We start from the raw sequence: 20303 nt of genomic DNA, 5'->3' as shown, positions 1-20303 counted from the left end.
GAATAATCAACCAAGGTCTGAGCAAGCAAGATGAGAAGGCACAACCAGAGAGGTGAACAGAAGGTGGGGTGCAGGAAACCAGGATAGGAAACAGTAAAAAGTAGGAAATCAGTGCATGGAATGCTGGCTGACTGTGGTGACAGAGGAGGGATGATCATGTGACACTGTTGGTCCATCAGTCCCCCGGTCTCATCTGAGACAGGAAGGCACACCCATTCCTGAGCTGAGTCAGATAAGGTGAATCCCAGGCTTGCTGAGGTCGCCCAGGAACCCCTCCCCAGAGGAAGTAGCATGACCCTTGCCCTTTTCGAAACAGCCCCTTTCTTAGACAGCAGCTGAAAATGAAATCCCAGTAACCTGTAACAATATTTCATTGGGAAAATACAAAATGTGTACAAAGTCATCTCCTTCCCTCTGCAGTCACACCATCAGGGAATCTGAGGATGAACTCAGCTGAAGGTTAAGACCCTGTGTATCTTCAGCCTTGTTCAGTAGGAGAGACAGTTGGGCTTCCACTTGCCTGAAAAAAAGGTTGGGAGGGCGAAGGCTAAAGTAGGTGCTCAGCACGGGGGATGGATGGCAACTGCTGTGGGCAGTTAGTTTCAAGAGAGGGGGTTCAGACTGGGCACCCAAAGGACGTGTCAGAGATCTTTGGTGTGGGGGGATCACCTTTTCTGGCTCCGCAGCTCTGCTCTCTGTACCCTTAGCACTTGCAACACAGGGTCGTCCTGGAAGTCATTGCCGTCGGAGTCTGGAGGGAGAAGAGCGAGCTCTAGCCAGGTGATGGAGGTACTCAAGGGGGGTCTCCGGCCTAGCTTACCTTCAGCAGCTTCTAGGAGCTGGGCGGCTTGGGCCAACAGGTCCTCCGAGGGGGAATGGTCAGGAGCTGTTGGGGTGGGCGGGGCTCTAGCACGAGCCGCCTCCTCCCCTCCAACTGCAGGGCTAGGGACCTGAGGGTGTGGACCCCGAGTTCCCGCCACCGAAGTGTCTCTGTCTTGGTCTGATCCCACGTGGAGAGGCGTAGCCCTGGTGTTCCGGGCCTTCGATGGCCTTTTTGGCAAATGCGAGAGATGGGGCATCATCTCGGGTTTGGAGGGTGTGGCACAGGCTCCTGGGGAGTGTGGTGGTGGAGGCGAGGTATTGGGGTGCGGGGACATGTCCTCCAGGCTGTCTGCGAACAGGCGGGTGGACACCACCTGGCCCAGGGCGCCTCGGAGCTGCGGCGTGGGCCCCTCATCGGTAGCTCTGACACCCCCAGCTCTGCTCCTATGAGGCTTACGACCCTTCGGCTGGGTCTGGGGGGAGCAGCAGCTTGGAGCAGGGGGCGAACGTCCATGGGCTGCAGCATGAGGCGTGGGAGTGGAGGCCGAGGGAACAGGGGGATTGGGGGGAGGAATGGGAGGAATAGGAGGAATGGCCCCGAGCGAGACCCAGGGTCCAGGTTGCGGGGTCCAGAAAAATGCAGGAGGGCTGGGGCCCCAGAAGACTTGGGGTGGGAAAGCTGGGGGAATAGGAGGTCCCCCCACATGGAAGGCCTCGGTGGGGCCTGGCGAGGCCACGCTGCCTCCCAGGGGGGCACAGGGAGGCTGACTTCCAGGCACAGGAGCAGGCACAGGTGGTGGACAGATGGGGGCAGCAACCTATGGGAGAAAGGGCCAAATCCTCTGATCCCTGCAGGCTTCTTCTCCACCCACACTCCATCTTCTTTTAGGACCCCCCTCCAGTACCCATGTTTCTTCTGTCCCGCTTCTCACTGGAGGGATGCTGCTAGGGGTCTGAGGGCACACCCAGGTTCCATCTTTCTGGCCTCCGGGAACCTGTTGAGGCCTTGAAGCCAGCTGGAGCTTCTGGGCCTGTTCAAGTTTCCGCTGCTGCCGCCACTGGTACAAAATGTCATCCTCTGGCCGCAGAGGAGTCTGGGAGGAAGTTGGGGGTACAGTAGGAGTGGGGTCCGGTGCTGGAGTGGCTGTGGGGTAAGCCAAGAAGAAAGGGGTCAGGGCGAGAAGGGAGATGAGATGGGTACTCTGAGGAGGGTTCCCCCCCCCCCCCCACATACTAAGCACACCTGAAGATTATGTGGCTATGCTTTGCAGGCCCTGCCTTAACTCATCACAAGTGGCAATCGGGGAAAGGCTCAGTCAGAAACTTCAGTTTACCTGCTCTTCACCACAACACTGGGCCTTACTATGTGCCAGGTATGATTCTGAGTGTCAGCCATGAGCAAAAACCTAACTTCTCTCACTTCCCTGCTGCACCAGGTCCCAGGCATAAAAACCGCCTTGGGGGGCCGGTGAGATAGCATGGAGGTAAGGTGTTTGCCTTGCATGCAGAAGGACGGTGGTTCATATCCCAGCATCCCATATGGTCCCCTGAACGATGCCAGATGTGACCCAAAAACAAACAAACAAAAACAAACAAATAAACAATCAAAAGCCCTCCTTGGCCACAGAGTGTAGCAAGCAGAAAAACTGAGTGGAGAAGGAGAAACACAAATACGAAAGGATGGAGGCCAGGGGTCAAGTGGTCTCAGGTGCATTGATGGTGGTAAAAAAAAAAAAAAAATCAGAATTGAATATCCAAGCCAAAGGCAACAACAATGGAATCAAACTGTAATAATCTAAACAAAATGGGCCTGTTATGGAGCCAGAGAGATAGCATAGAGGTAGGGCGATTGCCTTGCATGCAGAAGGATGGTGATTCGAATCCCGGCATCCCATATGGTCCCCTGAGCCTGCCAGGAGTGATTTCTGAGTGCTGCTGGAATGTGACGTGACCCAAAAACCAAAAAAAAGGCCTGTTACACTGACAGGTTGGAGAGCAGGGGGAGTGATATGGGATGCACTTAGGGAACATTGATGGAGGGAGGTCGACACTGATGGTGGGATTGGCCCTGATTCACTTTATGTTTGATGAAACCCAACTATGAAGAACTTTGTAAACCACAATGGTTTCAATAAAATAAAATGACACGTAAAAGAAGGCTCCTCCTGGTGTCTCCTCTCAGCACTCAAGCTGCTCTCACTGTCAGCAGAAGAAGACTGAATGCCTGCCTCAGTCAGTGCTCCTGCTGAGCTCTCCTCAGGCTGCAGCTGGGAAGCAGCAAAGGCCTGGGGTGTGGAGAGCTCAGTGGCTGAGCACATGCCTTCCACCTAGATAGCTCTGTTGGCTGTCACTGGCTATCCTTAGTTCAGCAGGGCAAAGGGACATCATCTCCTCCCCCAGAGAACCCTTTCCTCAATCAAGACTAAGGCCTCCCTTATCTCTCAGAAGCCCTCCCACCGGACCCAGCACAAAGGAGGGGTTCTCAGCCCAGATATCTCTATATCCCGGGATTTTGCCTCCGAATCAACACGTCGTCTTGTTCTGCTCCGTGAGTGTGTGTGTGTGTGTGTGGGGGGGGGTGTCTTTCCTGGCTCTGCACTAGGGAATCATTCAGGCAGTTTCATTCAGGGGACCATATGGGATGCTGGGGATGGAACCCGGGTCGGCTATGTGCTATTGCTCTGCCCCCAACTAGTGACTATATTGACACTCCTCCAGGCTCGCCAGCACCCAGCATGACCAAAGTTAGTGACCTTCCATGCTTCGGGGCCTCTGCCACTCTGACCCCTGGTGCTTGCTGTAGACAGTCCACCCTTTCATCATGCTCTTCTACCCAAGTTTTCTGGATGGGCCAGAGGGCTGCTTCCCGCCAAACCACTCAAGACCCCATGGGCTGGAGAGATAGCATGGCGGTGGGGCGTTTGCCTTGCATGCAGCCAACCTGAGAGATCCCGGTTTGATTCCCAGAATCCCGTGTGGTCCCCCAGACTGCCAGAGGAGATTTCTGAGTGCAAAGCCAGGAGTGACCCCTGAGCACCGCTGAGTGTGGCCAAAAAATCAATCAATCAATCAATCAATCAGTTAAAGGGTAAATAAAGTTAAAAATAAAGACCCCAACTGCACAACACCATGTCCATGAAGTGCTCCCTGACACTGATTTTTGGTCACATCAGCATCCCCTTAGGGGGTTATAAATTGTTCTCTGCCCCTTGCTGTCTATGTTCTGAGAGCCCCAAAAGTGAAACCATGTGTACTTAGTTCACTGTGGCAGCCCCAATTCTGCTCACTGGCCTTGTAAACAATCAGTATAAAAGTGTGAGTTGGAGGCTAGAGAGAGAGCACAGTAGTAGGGCGTTTGCCTTGTGTGCAGAAGGATGGTGGTTTGAATCCCGGCATCCCATATGATCTCCCGAGCCTGCCTGGGGCAATTTCTGAGCACATAGCTAGGAGTAGCCCCTGAGCAATGCTGGGTGTGACCCCAAAAAACAAACAAACAAACAAAAGTGTAAGTTAGATGAAAGAGTGAATACAGTCAAATTGTGAAATCTGGGCCTGAGCAAGTAGAGCAATTGCTTCACATGTGGCCAATCCAAGTTCTATTCTCAGCACCCCAGAGGTTTTATCAAGCCCTCCAGAAGTGGCTAATGACTACAGAGACCGGAATAAGCCCTGAGCATTGCCAGGTATGGCTCCCCACCCCCCCCCAAAAAAAAGGGCAAAAACAACAACAGCAACAACAACAAAAAAGCCCTATGAAACCCACTTTACAGATAGGAAAAAAGGAGGCTCAGGAAAGTGAGATGAATAAAGAGAATGAAACAGCAACAGCAAATGCTAGGCAGGATCAAGCACCTTGGTTTAGCTGTGCTTGCCTGTGCCCATTCGTGGTAGCCCTGAGAGACATGGGACACCCATCCTGTGTATACCACCGCACCCCAGAACCTGCTGGGTATAGAGTAATAGTAACAACACTGTGGCAATGATAGCAGCTAGGACCCCTGCTGCCCTCTGTCTTTATCACCACCATAATCTAATGAATCTCCTCAGAAGGCCCACTGAGAAGTCTTCCCTCAGCGTAGATGGTTGACCAAGATTTTTGATAGTGAAAGGTGATATTCTTTTTTTTTTTTTTTTTTTTTTTTGGTTTTTGGACCACACCCAGCGGTGCTCAGGGGCTACTCCTGGCTGTCTGCTCAGAAATAGCTCCTGGCAGGCACAGGGGACCATATGGGACACCGGGATTCGAACCAACCACCTTAGGTCCTGGATTGGCTGCTTGCAAGGCAAACACCGCTGTGCTATCTCTCCGGGCCCAAAAGGTGATATTCTTTTTTTTTTTTTTTGGTTTTTGGGCCACACCCGGTAACGCTCAGGGGTTACTCCTGGCTATGCACTCAGAAATCGCTCCTGGCTTGGGGGACGATATGGGGGCGCCGCGGGGGGGGGGGGATTGAACCGCGGTCCATCCAAGGCTAGCGCAGGCAAGGCAGGCACCTTACCTCTAGCGCCATCGCCCGGCCCCAAGGTGATATTCTTATGCTTAATAACAAACACTTTTTTGGTCTAAATATAAATCTCCCTTTTGCTGTATTAAGTGTGTATATAGTTGAACCTTTCACTTCCAAACATAAGGATTTTTTTGTTTGTTTGTTTTGTTTTGTTTTGTTTTGTTTTTGGGCCACACCCGCCGGTGCTCAGGAGTTACTCCTGGCTATCTGCTCAGAAATAGTCCTGGCAGGTACAGGGGGACCATATGGGACGCAGGGAATTAAACCAACCACCTTAGGTCCTGGGTCGGCTGCTTGCAAGGCAAACAATGCTGTGCTATCTCTCCTGCCCCAAACATAAATTTTTTTTAAAAAACATAAGGATTTTTGTGGGTTTTTTGGGGGGGAGTCACACCCGGCAGTGCTCAGGGGTTACTCCTGGCTCCAGGCTCAGAAATTGCTCCTGCCCCATATGGGGCGCCGGGATTTGAGCCGATGACCTCCTGCATGAAAGGCAAACGCCTTACCTCCATGCTATCTCTCCGGCCCCAAACATAAGGATTTTTAAAGGCAACTAAACTCTTGATTTGGGTGCTGGAAAACTCAGCACCAAAATATACCCCAAAACAACTTTATTTCTCTTTGTCTTCCATATGTCCTTGCAGTTTTAAACAGAAAGAAATGTTCTGCCTTTTGGAGATCTCTAAAAGGCTTTTGAGCATTTGCTAATTCTTGCCTCAGAACTTACATCCAAAGTTTTATCCAGAAAACAGCATTGAGCTATTGAGAAAACCTTCACCAGGTAGGTTTGCATCTCTTTCAGATAAGTTTGTTTTCCCTAAAAACTTTTTCTTAGTCAGACCTTATAGAAAGTTAATTATCTGTATTAGCCCCGAAAATTACAAAACCTGTTCCTCAGAAATTAGGAAAAACCGGCTCCTTGCAAACTCCCCATATCAGTATTGACATCTAGGACTACCCGGACAGGAACTGCTTGAAGATGTTTTTTAACTCTGGATTCTTACTTGAAACATATCTACTCGTCAGGAGCCATGTGAATTGTTTTGTTTTTCTGTTTACAAGAGAGCCATGTTATAATTTAACATAGGAGAGTATTCTTTTCATGCCATAAAAAAAAACTATAGCTGGTAGTCCTCATTTATACCTCTTTATTTTATTTTATTTTTTTTTTGGTTTTTGGTTCACACCCAGCGGTGCTCAGGGGTTACTCCTGGCTGTCTGCTCAGAAATAGCTCCTGGCAGGCACAGGGGACCATATGGGACACCAGGATTCGAACCAACCACCTTAGGTTCTGGATCGGCTGCTTGCAAGGCAAACACCACTGTGCTATCTCTCCGGGCCCTCATTTATACCTCTTATTCTTCACGCAACAACTCAGAATGCTGTTTCTCTCACACGCATTATGTAGTCTCTCTTTTCTTCATATTTCACTGTTCGTGTCACCCACTCTCCTCGAGGGAACTCAAAGTTCTTTAACGCAACAACACCCAAAAGCTAGCCCGTGGCATGCCTTCTAGTTTCTCTGGGTCACACTTGACAGCACTCTGGGATTACTCCTGGCACTGTGCTCAGGAATGACACCCTGTGGTACTGGGGGACCAAACACAGTTTTCAGTATGTTAAGCCTTGGCTCCAGCCTTTGTGCTGGCTCTTGGCTCACTCTAAAACCACAGGGAAGAAATTTGAGAGTTTGATAGTGTGTTTGCCTATTTAGTAAAGTTACATAGTACAAATGGCATAAAAAGGAATCTGGGGGGTTGGAACAATAGCACAGTGGGAGGGTGTTTTCCTTGAAGCTGACCCAGGATGGACCTTGGTTCGATCCTGGTCATCCCATATGGTCCCCCAAGCCAGGAGAGATTTCTAAGTGCATAGCCAGGAGTAACCCCTGAGCATCACTGGGTGTGGCCCAAAAAAAAAAAAAAGGAAGGAAGGAAGGAAGGGTGGAAGGAAGGGAGGAAGGAGGAAGGAAAGAAGGAAGGAAAGAAGGAAGGAAGAAGGAAGGAAGGAAGGAAGGAAGGAAGGAAGGAAGGAAGGAAGGAAGGAAGGAAGGAAGGGAGGGAGGGAGGGAGGGAGGGAGGGAGGGAGGGAGGGAGGGAGGGAGGAAGGAAGGAAGGAAGGAAGGAAGGAAGGAAGGAAGGAAGGAAGGAAGGAAGGAAGGAAGGAAGGAAGGAAGGAAGGAAGGAAGGAAGGAAGGAGAAAGAAAGGGATCTGAGAGGGCAAAGTGAGTAAGGCACTTGCCGTGTTCTGTCTCCAGAGCCCCATTAGGAATGAGTCCTCAGTTCAGAGCCAAGGAGTAACCCCTGGGCATCTCCAGATATAGCCCCAAAATAAAACAAACGGAAAAAGGGGTCTGGATATTGGGTTAAAAAAAAACTGTTCTCAGAATGAGTGGGACAGTCTCCTTCCTGCCTGAAGGCACAGCAGGCCACAGGCATACCCATCACCCTCTAACAGAAATGGCCCAGATCCATGACTAAGTACAAATAACATGAGCATCTGAACCTTCTAAGTGGGACCAGACTATGAGCTGAAAACTCTGAGGTATTACTGAATGGGAATAGGCTAAGTGTCCCACACATGTCCCATGTACCCCACACATCCACCACCAGAAAACCCAGCAGCCTTGCCCCCACACCTGCCATCTTCCTGGTAGAAAAATGCCCCCCCCCCCCCACTAAGCTCCAAAAGAAAATGATGGTCACCAAGTCAACCCAGGTTGTCTGGTCCAGACTGAAAGCTCTGGCGACTTCTCAGAATGGATGAGGGCAGATTCCTTCTTCTGTCTGAAGCTACAGCAGCCTAGCACCACACCCAACACTCTGGACAGAAACAGTTGAGCTCCCCAACTGAGCCTTATCAAACAGCCAAGCCACCAAGCTCCGGATCTAAAGATACTACTGGATCACTTGTGGTTACACAACAACCCTTAATTTCATAAGACTGTCAGGCCAGTAGGATCACAGAAAATATATGGGAAAGTTACCCAAAAGACCACCAAACTCAGTGAGCCCAAACAGTAACCAGAAGGCTCAATTAGCACTAACCACAGCCCAGTAAATCCTTAGATACACTGACTTTAGTAACAATATGGAGATAATTATTTCAAAATGATCTTCAGTTATCTAAGTTTTGACGATTCCATTTGTCATAACAAATGATATAGATTTATTGTGTGTGTGTCTGAAAGAAAGCAGGCTAGAGTGGTGGATGGTAAACTGGGGACACTGGTGGAGAGAAGGTCACACTAATTGTGGGATTAGTGTTTGAATATTTAATGCCTGAAACACCTGCATTATATACAACTTTGTAAAGCACAGTGTTATAATAAAAATGTTTAAACTTGTTTGAAAATATGGTGCCAATAAATAAATTTGAAACTAAGGGGCAGAGCAGTGGTGCAAGCAGTAGGGTATCTGCCTTGTACACGCTAACCTAAGATGAACTGAGGTTCAATCTCTGGCATCCCAGAAGGTCCCCTAAGCCAGGAGTGATTTCTGAATGCATAACTTGGAGTAACCCCTGAGCATCATCGGGTGTGGCCCAAACTCCCCCCACAAAAAGAAAGAAATTTGAAACTTGAAAATAAAAAATGAAATTGTATGGTCTACTGAGCACTTCCAGGAGTGATCCCTGAGCTCAAAGTCAAGAGTAAGTCTGTGGCCCAAACACATCTCGGCAAAATTGACAAGTATGACATTTTCTAGTTGTTGTTTATTTTTTTGTTTTTTGGGTCACACCCTGCATCGCTCAGGGGTTACTCCTGGCTCTATGCTCAGAAATTGCCCCTGGCAGGCACAGGGGACCATATGGGATGCTGGGATTTGAACCACCATCCTTCTACATGAAAGGCAAACCCCTTACCTCCATGCTATCTCTCCGGCCCTGAAATTTTTAATATTAAACCATTTTAGTGGTTTTGAATTGTCAATATTAAACCATTTTAACTACACATAAAGACAAAATATTTCATATAGTTTGGTGTCATACTCATAGAAAAAATTACACATTTTCACTGTTATAGATCTATTACTTAAACTACATGATTTATATATAAAAATGATACATATAGGGACTGGAGAGATAGCATGGAGGTAAGGCATTTGCCTTTCATGCAGAAGGTCATTGGTTCAAATCCCAGCATCCCATATGGTCCCCAGAGCCTGCCAGGGGCAATTTCTGAGTGTAGAGCCATGAGTAACCCCTGAGCGCTGCCGGGTATGACCCAAAAACCAAACAAACAAACAAACAAAAAAGACATATATACATAATTTTTTTTTTGTTTTTTTTTTTTTGTTTTTGGGCCACACCCGTTTGACGCTCAGGGGTTACTCCTGGCTATGCGCTCAGAAGTTGTCCCTGGCTTGGGGGGACCATATGGGACGCCGGGGGATTGAACCGTGGTCCGTCCTATGCTAGCGCTTGCAAGGTAGACACCTTACCTCTAGCGCCACCTTTCCGGCCCCACATATATACATAATTTTTAAATAACTTCATATTCTTTTTTTTTTTTTAATCTTTTTTTTTTTCCTTTTTGGGTCACATTCAGCAGTGCTTAGGGGTTACTCCTGGCTCAGAAATCACTCCTGGCAGGCTCGGGGGACCATAGGGAATGCCAGGAATCAAACCCTGGTCTGTCCCAGGTTGGCCGCATGCAAGGCAAATGCCCTATCGCTGTGCTATCACTCCAGCCCCTTATTTATTTTTATTATTTTTTGAGCCATACCTGATTGTGATCAGGGTTTAGTCAGGCACTGTGCTCAGGGATCAATCCTGATGGTCTTTGGGGGACCATAATACAATGCCAGGGACTGAACCAGAGTTTATTATGTGCAAAGACAGTCCTTACCCATTATACTATTTCTCCAGCTGCTAGCTCCATAGTCTTTAGGTCAGACTTTGCTGGGAAATCAGGTATGGTACCAAAATTAAGAAAACCTTCTGATTTTGGAGCTTCATGTTCAGATGTGCAGAGAGAAGCAAAGAACCTGTGAATAAAGCCAGGCCCAGTGCCCCATGTACTTCCCAACTCCAGGAATCCTCCTCACAAGACTGAATTCAACTTGTTTTTGTTTTTGTTTTTGGGTTACAACCGGCGGCAGTGGTGCTCAGGGGTTACTCCTGGCTCTCAGCTCTCAGAATTTGCTCCTGGCTGGCTCGGGGGACCATATGGGATGCCGGGATTCAAACCACCGTCTGTCCGGGATTGACTGCATGCAAGGCAAACACCCTACCACTGTGCTATCTCTTGGGCCCCTGGAGTCAACTTTTAGCCCTATTGTCTTAAAGTTATGGGAACCAGGCCCCAAGAGATGTAAGTGGCAGAGCTGGAATCCACACCTACACTGCCCTCAATCCTTGCCTCAATCCAACACCTACCAGATACCCGGGAACAGCAGTTCTTGCTGGAGTCAGCGGTGAAGGTCACAGGGAAGGGAGAAAGGCCATCGGAGCTAACAGGCAGTGAGGAGTTGCTGACATCACAGGGGCTGAGGGAGGAGGAGGAGGAGATGGAGGTCTTGCTGGAGGGAGAAAGCAGAGTGAGGTCACTAGGTCTCTGAGATGGGCACGAAGAGTGGGGAGTGGGCAAGCAGATGCTGCTAAGGGAGTTACCTGCGTTTGAGAAGCCTGTCAGCTCTGCTCTGCAGGCTCAGTGTCTCCAGGTCTAGCAGGGATGAGTTCCACGAGTTGAGGCTCTGTGGGGTGAGAGGGGTCAGAGGTCAAGCTTCATCCCAAAGACTTGTTGGGAAAAGGAATCTGATGTGGTTAATGGCAAAACTATCTTGTTTCATGGGGCCAGAGAGGTGGCGCTAGAGGTAAGGCCTTGCAAGTGCTAGCCTAGAACAAACCATGGTTTGATCCCCCGGTGTCCCATATGGTCGGTCCCCTGAGCCAGGGGCGACTTTCTGAGCACAGAGCCAGTAGTAATCCCTGAGCATCAAATGGGTGTGGCCCAAAAAACAAAACAAAACAAAAACAAAAAAAACCTATCTTCTGGTTCCTAATGATTGGCTCCAGGATAAGGGAATGAGAAAAAATCTGGGAATTTAAATGGGGCAGTAGAGAGGCTAGAGTCATGTACAGCAAGTAGGCCACTTGATTTGTTTGGGCCAACCTTGACATCTCAGATGGTCCCCCAAGACCACCAAGGGTGATTTCTGTGTGTTGAGCCAAAGGCAATCCATGAACACTTCTGGGTGTGGCCAAAAAACCAAAACTGCCCTGCTAAAAAAATTTAAAAAATAAAATAAGGGGGGCCATGGAGAGATCTCCCTTTTCCACTGGTATAACTAAAAGTCTAGAGGGGGTCCAGAGCAATGGCATGGCAGGTAGGGTACTTGCCTTGCATAGGGCAGACCTGGGTTTGATCCCCAGTATCCTATATGGTCCCCCGAGCTTGCCAGGACTGATTCTGAGTATAGAGCCATGAGTAATCCCTGAGCACCACCAGGTGTGGCCCAAAACACAAAAAATAAAATCTATTGCTCGCTTCGGCAGCACATATACTAAAATTGGAACAATACAGAGAAGATTAGCATGGCCCTGCGCAAGGATGACAAGCAAATTCGTGAAGCGTTTCATATTTAAAAAAAAAAAGTCTAGAGGGGTAAAGATAGAGTGTTTGTCTTGCATATGGCCAACCAGGATTTGTTCCCCAGCACCCCATATGGTCCCCAATTTCTCCAGGAGTGATTCCTAAATGCAAAGTCAAGAGTAATCCCTAAGCACTGCTGGTGTGATGCCAAAATTAAAAAAAAAAAAAAAAAGCACCAGGATCCAGTCATTCCTCACTGTATTAGTTTTAAAAATCCTTATTTGTTGACTCTTCCTTGAATTCCTTTGTTTGCTTGTTTGTACCATACCTATCAGTGCTCAGGGGTTACCCCTGCTCACACTCATGATTCACTCCGGGTGGTACTCTGGGGACAATATGGGATGTAAGGGATCAAATCTGTGTTAGCCACATGCAAGGCAAAAGTGCCCTATCCACTGTATTATCTGTCTGGTCCCTCGGTATAGACATTTATGTCAAACAGGGCTGGTAACAGTCGTCCAGATATGTAAGGGAGAGAGTAGATTGAGATGTCACCTGTTTTATTTCTTGAAGAGGAACCATTGTGTTAATCTTGGATGCACTGGCCATTTTGGTCAAAGTTGAGACTGCAGTATTGGGTCTTCCTTCTGGTTCACTGGTTCCTGCTAAAGAAGCCCCAACTTGAGTTAGGGGGAACATGTGGAGTGGCTGCAGGGGCACAGGTCAGGATGAGTGTTAGGCTAGGAGTGGATGGGGTGGATGCAGGTACCTGCAGCAGGTTGGCTGCTGAGGTCTGGACAGTCAGGCTGAAGCCACCAAAAGTCAGCTGGAGTTGGCCCTGCAGACTGGCGTTCCTCTCGGCTTGTTGGCTGGGCCTGGCGGAACCTGTTTATGTATCTGTGAAGGCAGATGGGGAGAAGGGCCAAATACAAATAGTAACACCAACCCTAGTCTCTTATTTCCTTAAGTACTTAGAAATAGAACTTACTACTTTGGGACTGAAATGACTCTAGCTTCTGGTTTCTTTATTATTTTGGTATTAGGGCCACACCCAGCAGTGCTCAGGGTTTACTCCTGATTCTGTGCTCAGAAATCACTCCTGGTGAATCAGATCGGGTGGGTGTCTGGGATCGAACCCGGGCTGGCCATGTGCAAAGCAAGAGCTTTGCCTGTTGTACTTATCTCTCTAGCCCCTGAATCTACTAATTTTTTTTTTCAGTTTCTGGGCCACACCTGCCAATGTTCAGGGGTTAGTCCTGGCTCTGTGCTCAGGAATTATTCCTTTGGGGTTCAGGGGACTATATGGGATGCCTGGGATTGAACCTGGGTGAGCTATGTGCAAGGTAACTGCCTTACCCACTGTATTATCTCTCCAGCCCCTGAATCTAACCGTATTTTTCCCCCTCCATTTGCTTGCTAATAAAAACATTATTTTATTTATTTATTTATTTGTTTGTTTGTTTATTTATGTATTTATTTATTTTGGTTTTTGGGTCACACCCAGTGGTGCTCAGGGGTTACTCCTGGCTGTCTGCTCAGAAATAGCTCCTGGCAGGCACAGGGGATCATATGGAACACCAGGATTCGAACCAACCACCTTTGGTCCTGGATCGGCGGTTGCCTTGCAAGCTGTGCTATCTCTCTGGGCCCTAAAAACATTATTTTAAACATTAGAAAAAGAACAATTGAGCCCAGAGAGATAGCACAGCGGCGTTTGCCTTGCAAGCAGCCGATCCAGGACCTAAGGTGGTTGGTTCGAATCCCGGTGTCCCATATGGTCCCCTGTGCCTGCCAGGAGCTATTTCTGAGTAGATAGCCAGGAGTAACCCCTGAGCACCGCCGGGTGTGGCCCAAAAGCCAAAAAAAAAAAAAAAAAAAGAAAGAAAAAGAACAATCATATCAGATACTGTTTGTTGAATAGCAGCATCATAGTACCAGTAGCTATGCTTCACAGCATTCATCTTTAGGATATGGTAGAGCAGTTTTTATCTGTGCACATAACTGATCATTTATACTTATATTTTCCAGGTATCCTTGTAGCCTATGGCTGGGTAACTAGGTTCCTGATCAACTGAGTATGAAGAGACGATTCTGAAAAGTGGTTGTGGTTCGAAGCCATTTAGCTCCAGAAGTGTAAAGTGTAAAGTGATGCTGGTGGCTTCTGTCTAAACTACTGGGGAAGGGAGAAATCAATGTCTTTTTTTGTTTCAGCCACAAATAGTTTGGGACTCTTTTTGTTACACTAGTAATTTGTGTCCTACAAATCCAATTTCTCACTATATATATGATGACACTGTTAATGATGCTTGATAATAGTAACTCACTGAAAGCTTAAAACAAGCCCTAGGAGAGGCCGGAGTGATAGTACAGCAGTAGGGTATTTGCCTTGCACATGGCCAACCTAGAATGAATCTGGACTCGATTTCCAGCATTCCATATGGTCCCCTGACACTGCCAGGAGCAATTTCTGAGTGAAGAGCCAGGAGTAACCCCTGAGTGCTGCCAAGTGTAGCCCCAAAACAAAACAGACAAATAAACAAACAAGCCATAGAAGGTAAATGCTATAAATCTCACCAATTTGCTGATGAAGTAACTGAGACCAAAATTCTACTGTGAGTGACAGAACTAGGATTTGAACCCAGGCAGTCTAGTCTTAGGAACACTACAAAGTTGTCCTTATTTTGGAGGGGGGTGTTAGGGCCCCACATCTGGTGGTGCTTATTCCTGACTCTGTACTCAGAGATCACTTCTGGTGTTGTTAGGGTTCAATTTGGAGTTCCAGGGATCAAACTTTGGTCAGCCATGTGTAAGGCAAATGAAATGCTCTTCCTGCTATACTAACCCTCAGACCCCACAAAGTGCAGTCTAACAAGAGCTGCATAAGAGGGCTGGAGAGATAGCACAGTGGTATGGCATTTGTAGATTCAGGAAGAATGGTGGTTTGAATCCCAGAATCCCATATGGTCCCCCATGCCTGCCAGAAGCAATTTCTGAGCACAAAGCCAGGAGTAACCCCTGAGCAGTGCTGGGTATTATCCAAAAATCAAAACCAAGCAACAACAACAACAAAAGAGCTGCATAAGGGCCTGAAGAGAGTACTCTGGCAAGGCATGTATTAGGCCTCAAGCTCAATCCTTGGCACCATGTGTCCATTTCCCCCTACCATACCTGCACTGGGTGTCTCCTGAGCACTGCCTGGGTGGCCTTGGTGGCCTCCAGAACTATTGGGACCCAAACAACAAGTATGGTCAGTCAAAGCACCAGGCTTTTAAGCTCACACTACAAGGCTGAGAGTGGTCCTGAGCACCACTGGGGAAATACTTCCCCCCAAAATAACAGAGTACTTTATAAATAACCACTGTTGTTCTCTTTTCCCAACTCAAACGCTTCTCTGGTGCTGTTATCTGCTGGTACTTACTTGGCCACCACAGAGTCCCCACTGTCAAGCAGGGTGGGTGGTGGGGAAGCTCCCATATTTTCCTCGGGGGTGCTGGGCAGGGAAGATGTCCCTGAACTGGATGGCCAAGACTCCTCAGTCAGCTCAGCCTGTGTAACTTCTGAAAGACTTGATTTTTGGGATCTGAATGCACTCAGGGGCTATAATAAGAAAGAGGATAGAAGGAAAAGTTAAGACTGAGGGGTCACCCCTAAAAGGAGCAAATTCCCCCCAAGAATTTTCAGTTCAGAGAGGAAACACACTAACAGTCAAGTGGCAAGGGTGTTCTGGGTGGGAGGATTCCAGAAGGCAGGGGTGGGGGGCTGAGAAAAGAGGAGAGAAGGGAGGAGGGAATGTCTTTCAATCACTCACTCTCGGGTTTTTGGCTTTTGTTTTAGGTGGTGGAGGGGAACCTATACCCAGCAATACTTAATGGTTACTCCTGGCACTGCACTCAGGAATCACTCTAGGTGGTGCTTGAGGATCTTATGGGTTGCTGGGGATGGAGCCACATGCAAGACAAAAGCTCTACCTGCTATGCCACCCCCTCACACCTGGTTTTCATCATTCTTCCCTCTAGTTGCTCACTCCTTGCTACTGGGCACACACAGCATTCTCTGGGGGACATTCTCACCTTGAGGTGCTTGGCTTGCCTTCCAGATGGCCAGCAGTTGCTTTGACTATGTGGAGCATATCCAAAGGGGCGATTTTGCAGGGAGGAAATTGGCAGGCTGCAAAGGAAGAGTGAATTTATACCCCTGGGGATGGGGCCCTGGGGTGGGTCAGGGTCAAGTTATGAACACACAGGTTAGAATACCCATGAAGTTACACAGTCAAGGTAATGATGCTAAAGGTACAATTCCCACCAGCCCAAAGCAGTCTAGGAAGAATCCAGGAATTGCCAGCCAGTAGTCTCAACCCATAATTCAGTCTTTAAAAAATATAGGCATGGGACTGGAGCAATAGCACAGTGGTAGGGCGTTTGCCTTGCACAAGGCCAACTGAGGACGGACAATGGTCTGAATCCCGGCATCCCATATGGTCCCCCAAACCTCCCAGGAGCAATTTCTGAGCGCAGAGCAATTTCTGAGCGCAAAGCCAGGAGTAACTCCTGAGAAATGTTGGATATGGCCCAAATATATTTATTTCTATATAGACATATAGACATGCAGTCCTCACCCCATACCAAATTAATCAACCTATATGCAAGTGAAACTAGGTAGCATCTTTTTCACAGTCTCCAGGTGACTTGGACATGGAAGTGAACACCGGATTAAAAACCAACCTAGAGGGGCTGGAGAGATAGCATGGAGGTAAGGCGTTTGCCTTTCATGCAAGAGGTCATTGGTTCGAATCCCAGCGTCCCATATGGTCCCCCGTGCCTGCCAGGAGCAGTTTCTGAGCATGGAGCCAGGAGTAACCCCTGAGCACTGCCGGGAGTGACCCAAAAACCACAAAAAACAAAACAAACAAACAAAAAAAACCAACCTAGAAACTGGGAAAGTAGAAAAGAGGGTAAAAGCGCTTACCTTGTACACAGTCAACAAGGGTTCGACCCTCAACATTGTATACGGGCCTCTGTGCCTCACCAGACGTGATTACTGAACACAACTGAGTGTGGCCCTCAAACCGAAAAAGAGCCGTGGCTAGCAGCCAGAGAGATTGCACAGCGGGAGGGCGTTTGCCTTGCATGAGGCTGATTCAGGAGGGTCTGAATTCGATTCCCAGCATCCCATATGGTCCCCAAGCCTGCCAGGAGTGATTTCTGAGTGCAGAGCCAGGAGTACTCCTGAGTACGGCTGAGTGTGGTCCAAAAACCAATCAATCAATCAATCAAGTTTAAAAAGAAAAAGAACCATGGCTAGAACACAGCACCTTACATGGCCTATTAATCTTTGGACTACAAACCCCATCTATATCATTGGACTCCTTTGCAAGAGTACAAAACCAACCCCCACGGAAGTCTAGGAACAATATCAAAACGATAAAGTGAACCCAAAAGTTGCTGGTGGACCCTTTTTAGAGTTCAAGAAAAAGGAAAACCTACAAGTCCTGGAGCTACTTAAGAGAGCTGAACGTGGACATTGCAGGACCCTCCAAGGAGAAGATGCAAGTCAAAGACTTGCAGTTGCACAGGCCAAGCGCTGCGGAGCATCATGGGAATTGTAGTTCCATGCAGTGGAAAACGCGGCAATCCTGACCCAGCCTGTATTGCCCTAGCCTAGCCCCTCGCCTCGCCCAGGGCCCTGGACTCACCTGCGCTCCATCTCGCAGCGACTTCAGTACTTCCGCCTGCTGGTTCCGTTCCGCGGCAGGCCCGAGGCGTTGCCTCTCCGTCGCTTAGCGACGTCCGCTTGGCCCCGCCTCTATGGGCGTGTCCGCGCGGGAAGAGCGCGGCCTCCGAGTCGACCAATGACAGACAGGAACAGAAAAGGAACGTCAAGAAGCCGTCCCACGATTGGCCGTCACGTTCGGCCTGCCTGAGAGGGCAGATCTGATTGGCTAGTCGGAGTGTAACTGTCACGTTCCTGGTCCAATGGGAAGGGCCAAAGGTTGGCCTGGCTGTTAGATGCTATAAAGCGACACTGACTTTCCAGCCCGCGTGTCCCCTTGCCACGCCCTCTCTCGCAGAAACCGTCTCTGGACCTCCTGGGGTCTCTACCGTTATTTCCCCCGTTGAGAACCAAGCTGGCAGCTGTCCCTTCTCTGATGGCTTGTCCTTCCATCCCTGGGACCAGCCGCTTTCTGGTTGCTGCAGGAGCAGCTGGCTCTACAGGGTGCCAATCCTGGGCTCCAGGCCCAGGTGGCTGGATCAAAAGGAGCTATTTCAGGAACCCAGCGTGGGCCCCCCCTGTAAGGCAAGGCCAGCCTGCACCCCCTGGCAACCACTCACCTGGCTGTCTCCGCTGTCCTGCACACCCTGGCTGAGTCAGAGGCACAGAATTAGTCCTGGCTTAAGGGGTGGGAAGGGGGTTGGGCCTGGAGCAGGGTCTGTTCTGTGTCCTCCTGACAACCTGGCCCTGCAGCCGCATTCCCTTTACTCCTAAAAGGGCCATCTGCGTCATCCGCAGGGCTGCCTGCGAGGCGGGGTGGTGGATGAGAGTGATTGGAAACTCGGCTGTGAGTGTGGGCCCTACTTTGCCTCCCCAGCCTCAGTTTCCCTTTGGAACTTTGGCTCTTACCGGCATCTCGCAAGCATTCATCAGGAGCTTAATAAAACAGTCAAGTCATCCTTGGGCTTGCTAAATATGGCCCAGTCTGGCCCAGGTCCCGATGTTCCCGGGCGGCCTGCCGAAAGGGCGGACACAGGGTGTACTTAAAGGAGGAGGCTGCGGACGTTGGGGCACTGCAAGCCCAGGAGGCAGAGAAGAAGCAGGATGGAGATCCCGGTGCCTGTGCAGCCTTCTTGGCTGCGCCGCCCCTCGGCCCCCTTTCCTGGGCGCCTTTTCGACCAGCGCTTTGGAGAGGGGTTGCTGGAGGCAGAGCTGGCCACCCTCTGCCCCGCTGCACTGGCACCCTACTATCTGCGGGCACCCAGCGTGGCTTTGCCCAATGCCCAGGTGAGTGACCCGAGGGGAGAAGTGGCAGCCCGCTTCCCAGATCTAGGGGTCTTTCTTGGTCATCCAAAGCAGGATGGATGTTGCATGGATTTTGCAGGGCTGCTAGCAGAGGGAAGATCAGAGGCAGGCTGAGTGTTGAGTGAAGTGGTACAGTCCCCAAGGATCTAAGGAAGGGATTGATGGGAGGTGTCTTGGTGACTCTTTTTATTTTTTACTTATTTATTTATTTTTGGTTTTTGGGTCACACCCAGCAGTGCTCAGGGGTTACTCCTGGTTCTATGCTCAGAAATCGCTCCTGGCAGGCTCAGGGGACCATATGGGAGGCCAGGATTCGAACCACCGACCTTCTGATTGCAAGGCAAACGCCTTACCTCCATGCTATCTCTCCGGCCCCTTCTTGGTGACTCTTAATTGGTCTAGAACCCAGGACTCTGGGGGTAAGGGCCTCCATGACTCCTAAGGGGGAATGTTGACTCTAAGGACTGGTGACTTTCCGGGAGGAGGAAGGGTCCTGTGACTTGAAGAAAAAAGGGGTTGTTCCCCTGAGGAGTGTAGTGGAGCACCTTATATATGCTGAGGACTCGTGACTGGAGTGGGAGGAGAAAGGACACTGGAAAGTCTGACTTCAGGAATCTTGGCCTTTATTTACATAGGGGGCCCTGGGGATCTGGGAGGTAGGGAGACCCAAAAGGAAAATGACTTATACAATCATCAGCCTGGCTGGAGGGGGCAGTGTCTATGTGGCAGAGGGAATGATGGCAACCTTTTTGTGCCAAGAGGTCCTAGGCTGGGGTGGGGGTGGGCTGATGGATAAAAGGGGACCTCTGGTTCTGAAGTTAACTGTGGAAACTCAAGGGTGAGTGAGGCCTTTGCTACACCCAATGTCCACCTGACTTTGCATAGGTGTCCACCGACCCTGGCCATTTTTCTGTGCTGCTGGATGTGAAGCATTTCTCCCCAGAGGAAATCGCTGTCAAGGTGGTTGGTGACCATGTGGAAGTGCACGCACGCCATGAGGAGCGCCCGGTGAGCCGGCTGGTGGGGACTGTGAGGAGTGGGGGGTGGACAGGAGCAGGGGCCTCGCCGCTCAAGCCTCTCTCTTTCCAGGACGAGCATGGTTTCGTCGCTCGTGAGTTCCATCGCCGCTACCTCTTGCCACCTGGCGTGGACCCTGCGGCCGTGACCTCCGCACTCTCCCCGGAGGGCATTCTGTCCATCCAGGCTGCCCCCGCACCCGTCCAGGCCCCACTGCCAGCGCCACCAGCGGCTGCTGCCAAATAGGGGTCTGCGCGTGCCTGAACCCTGAGGCCCCCCCGAGGCCCTCTTTTAAAGCCGACCTGACTCCACATAGCCAGAAGTCCGGAATGTGTCAAGACCACCCTCCCCTTCAACCTGGAACATTGCCCTGACCCTTCCAGCCAAACCTTTCCAGGGCATGCAT

General features: G+C 49.6%; 2 protein-coding genes and 1 non-coding gene across 4 annotated transcripts; 2 read left to right on the top strand and 1 right to left on the bottom strand.

Moving 5' to 3' along the window:
- Window positions 1-573: 573 nt before the first annotated feature.
- PROSER3 (proline and serine rich 3) lies at window positions 574-15405 on the bottom strand. The gene is made up of 7 exons (XM_049786595.1): window positions 15285-15405; window positions 12636-12763; window positions 12422-12528; window positions 10945-11027; window positions 10711-10853; window positions 1755-1966; window positions 574-1640 (listed from the first exon to the last, which is right to left on the bottom strand). Exons 1-7 carry the CDS (start codon window positions 15338-15340, stop codon window positions 666-668), a joined length of 1704 nt encoding a protein of 567 aa, XP_049642552.1. The 5' UTR covers window positions 15341-15405; the 3' UTR covers window positions 574-665.
- On the top strand, window positions 11814-11919 carry LOC126029140 (U6 spliceosomal RNA). Its single transcript, XR_007502792.1, has one exon. It is a non-coding gene; the product is annotated as a U6 spliceosomal RNA (small nuclear RNA).
- A 3251-nt stretch (window positions 15406-18656) lies between the features above and the next one.
- Window positions 18657-20303, top strand: HSPB6 (heat shock protein family B (small) member 6). Of its 2 annotated transcripts, XM_049786673.1 has the most exons (3): window positions 18657-18862; window positions 19766-19888; window positions 19970-20303. In XM_049786673.1, exons 1-3 carry the CDS (start codon window positions 18680-18682, stop codon window positions 20141-20143), a joined length of 480 nt encoding a protein of 159 aa, XP_049642630.1. In that variant the 5' UTR covers window positions 18657-18679; the 3' UTR covers window positions 20144-20303. The 2 variants fall into 2 exon arrangements, with proteins under 2 accessions (XP_049642630.1, XP_049642629.1); XM_049786672.1 differs by having other exon boundaries at window positions 19766-20303.

The sequence above is a fragment of the Suncus etruscus genome, chromosome 14 (assembly GCF_024139225.1).
Source record: "Suncus etruscus isolate mSunEtr1 chromosome 14, mSunEtr1.pri.cur, whole genome shotgun sequence".
NCBI lineage: Eukaryota > Metazoa > Chordata > Mammalia > Eulipotyphla > Soricidae > Suncus > Suncus etruscus.
Note: the sequence above shows the minus strand (reverse complement) of the source record. Positions and strands in the feature narration are given on the sequence as shown.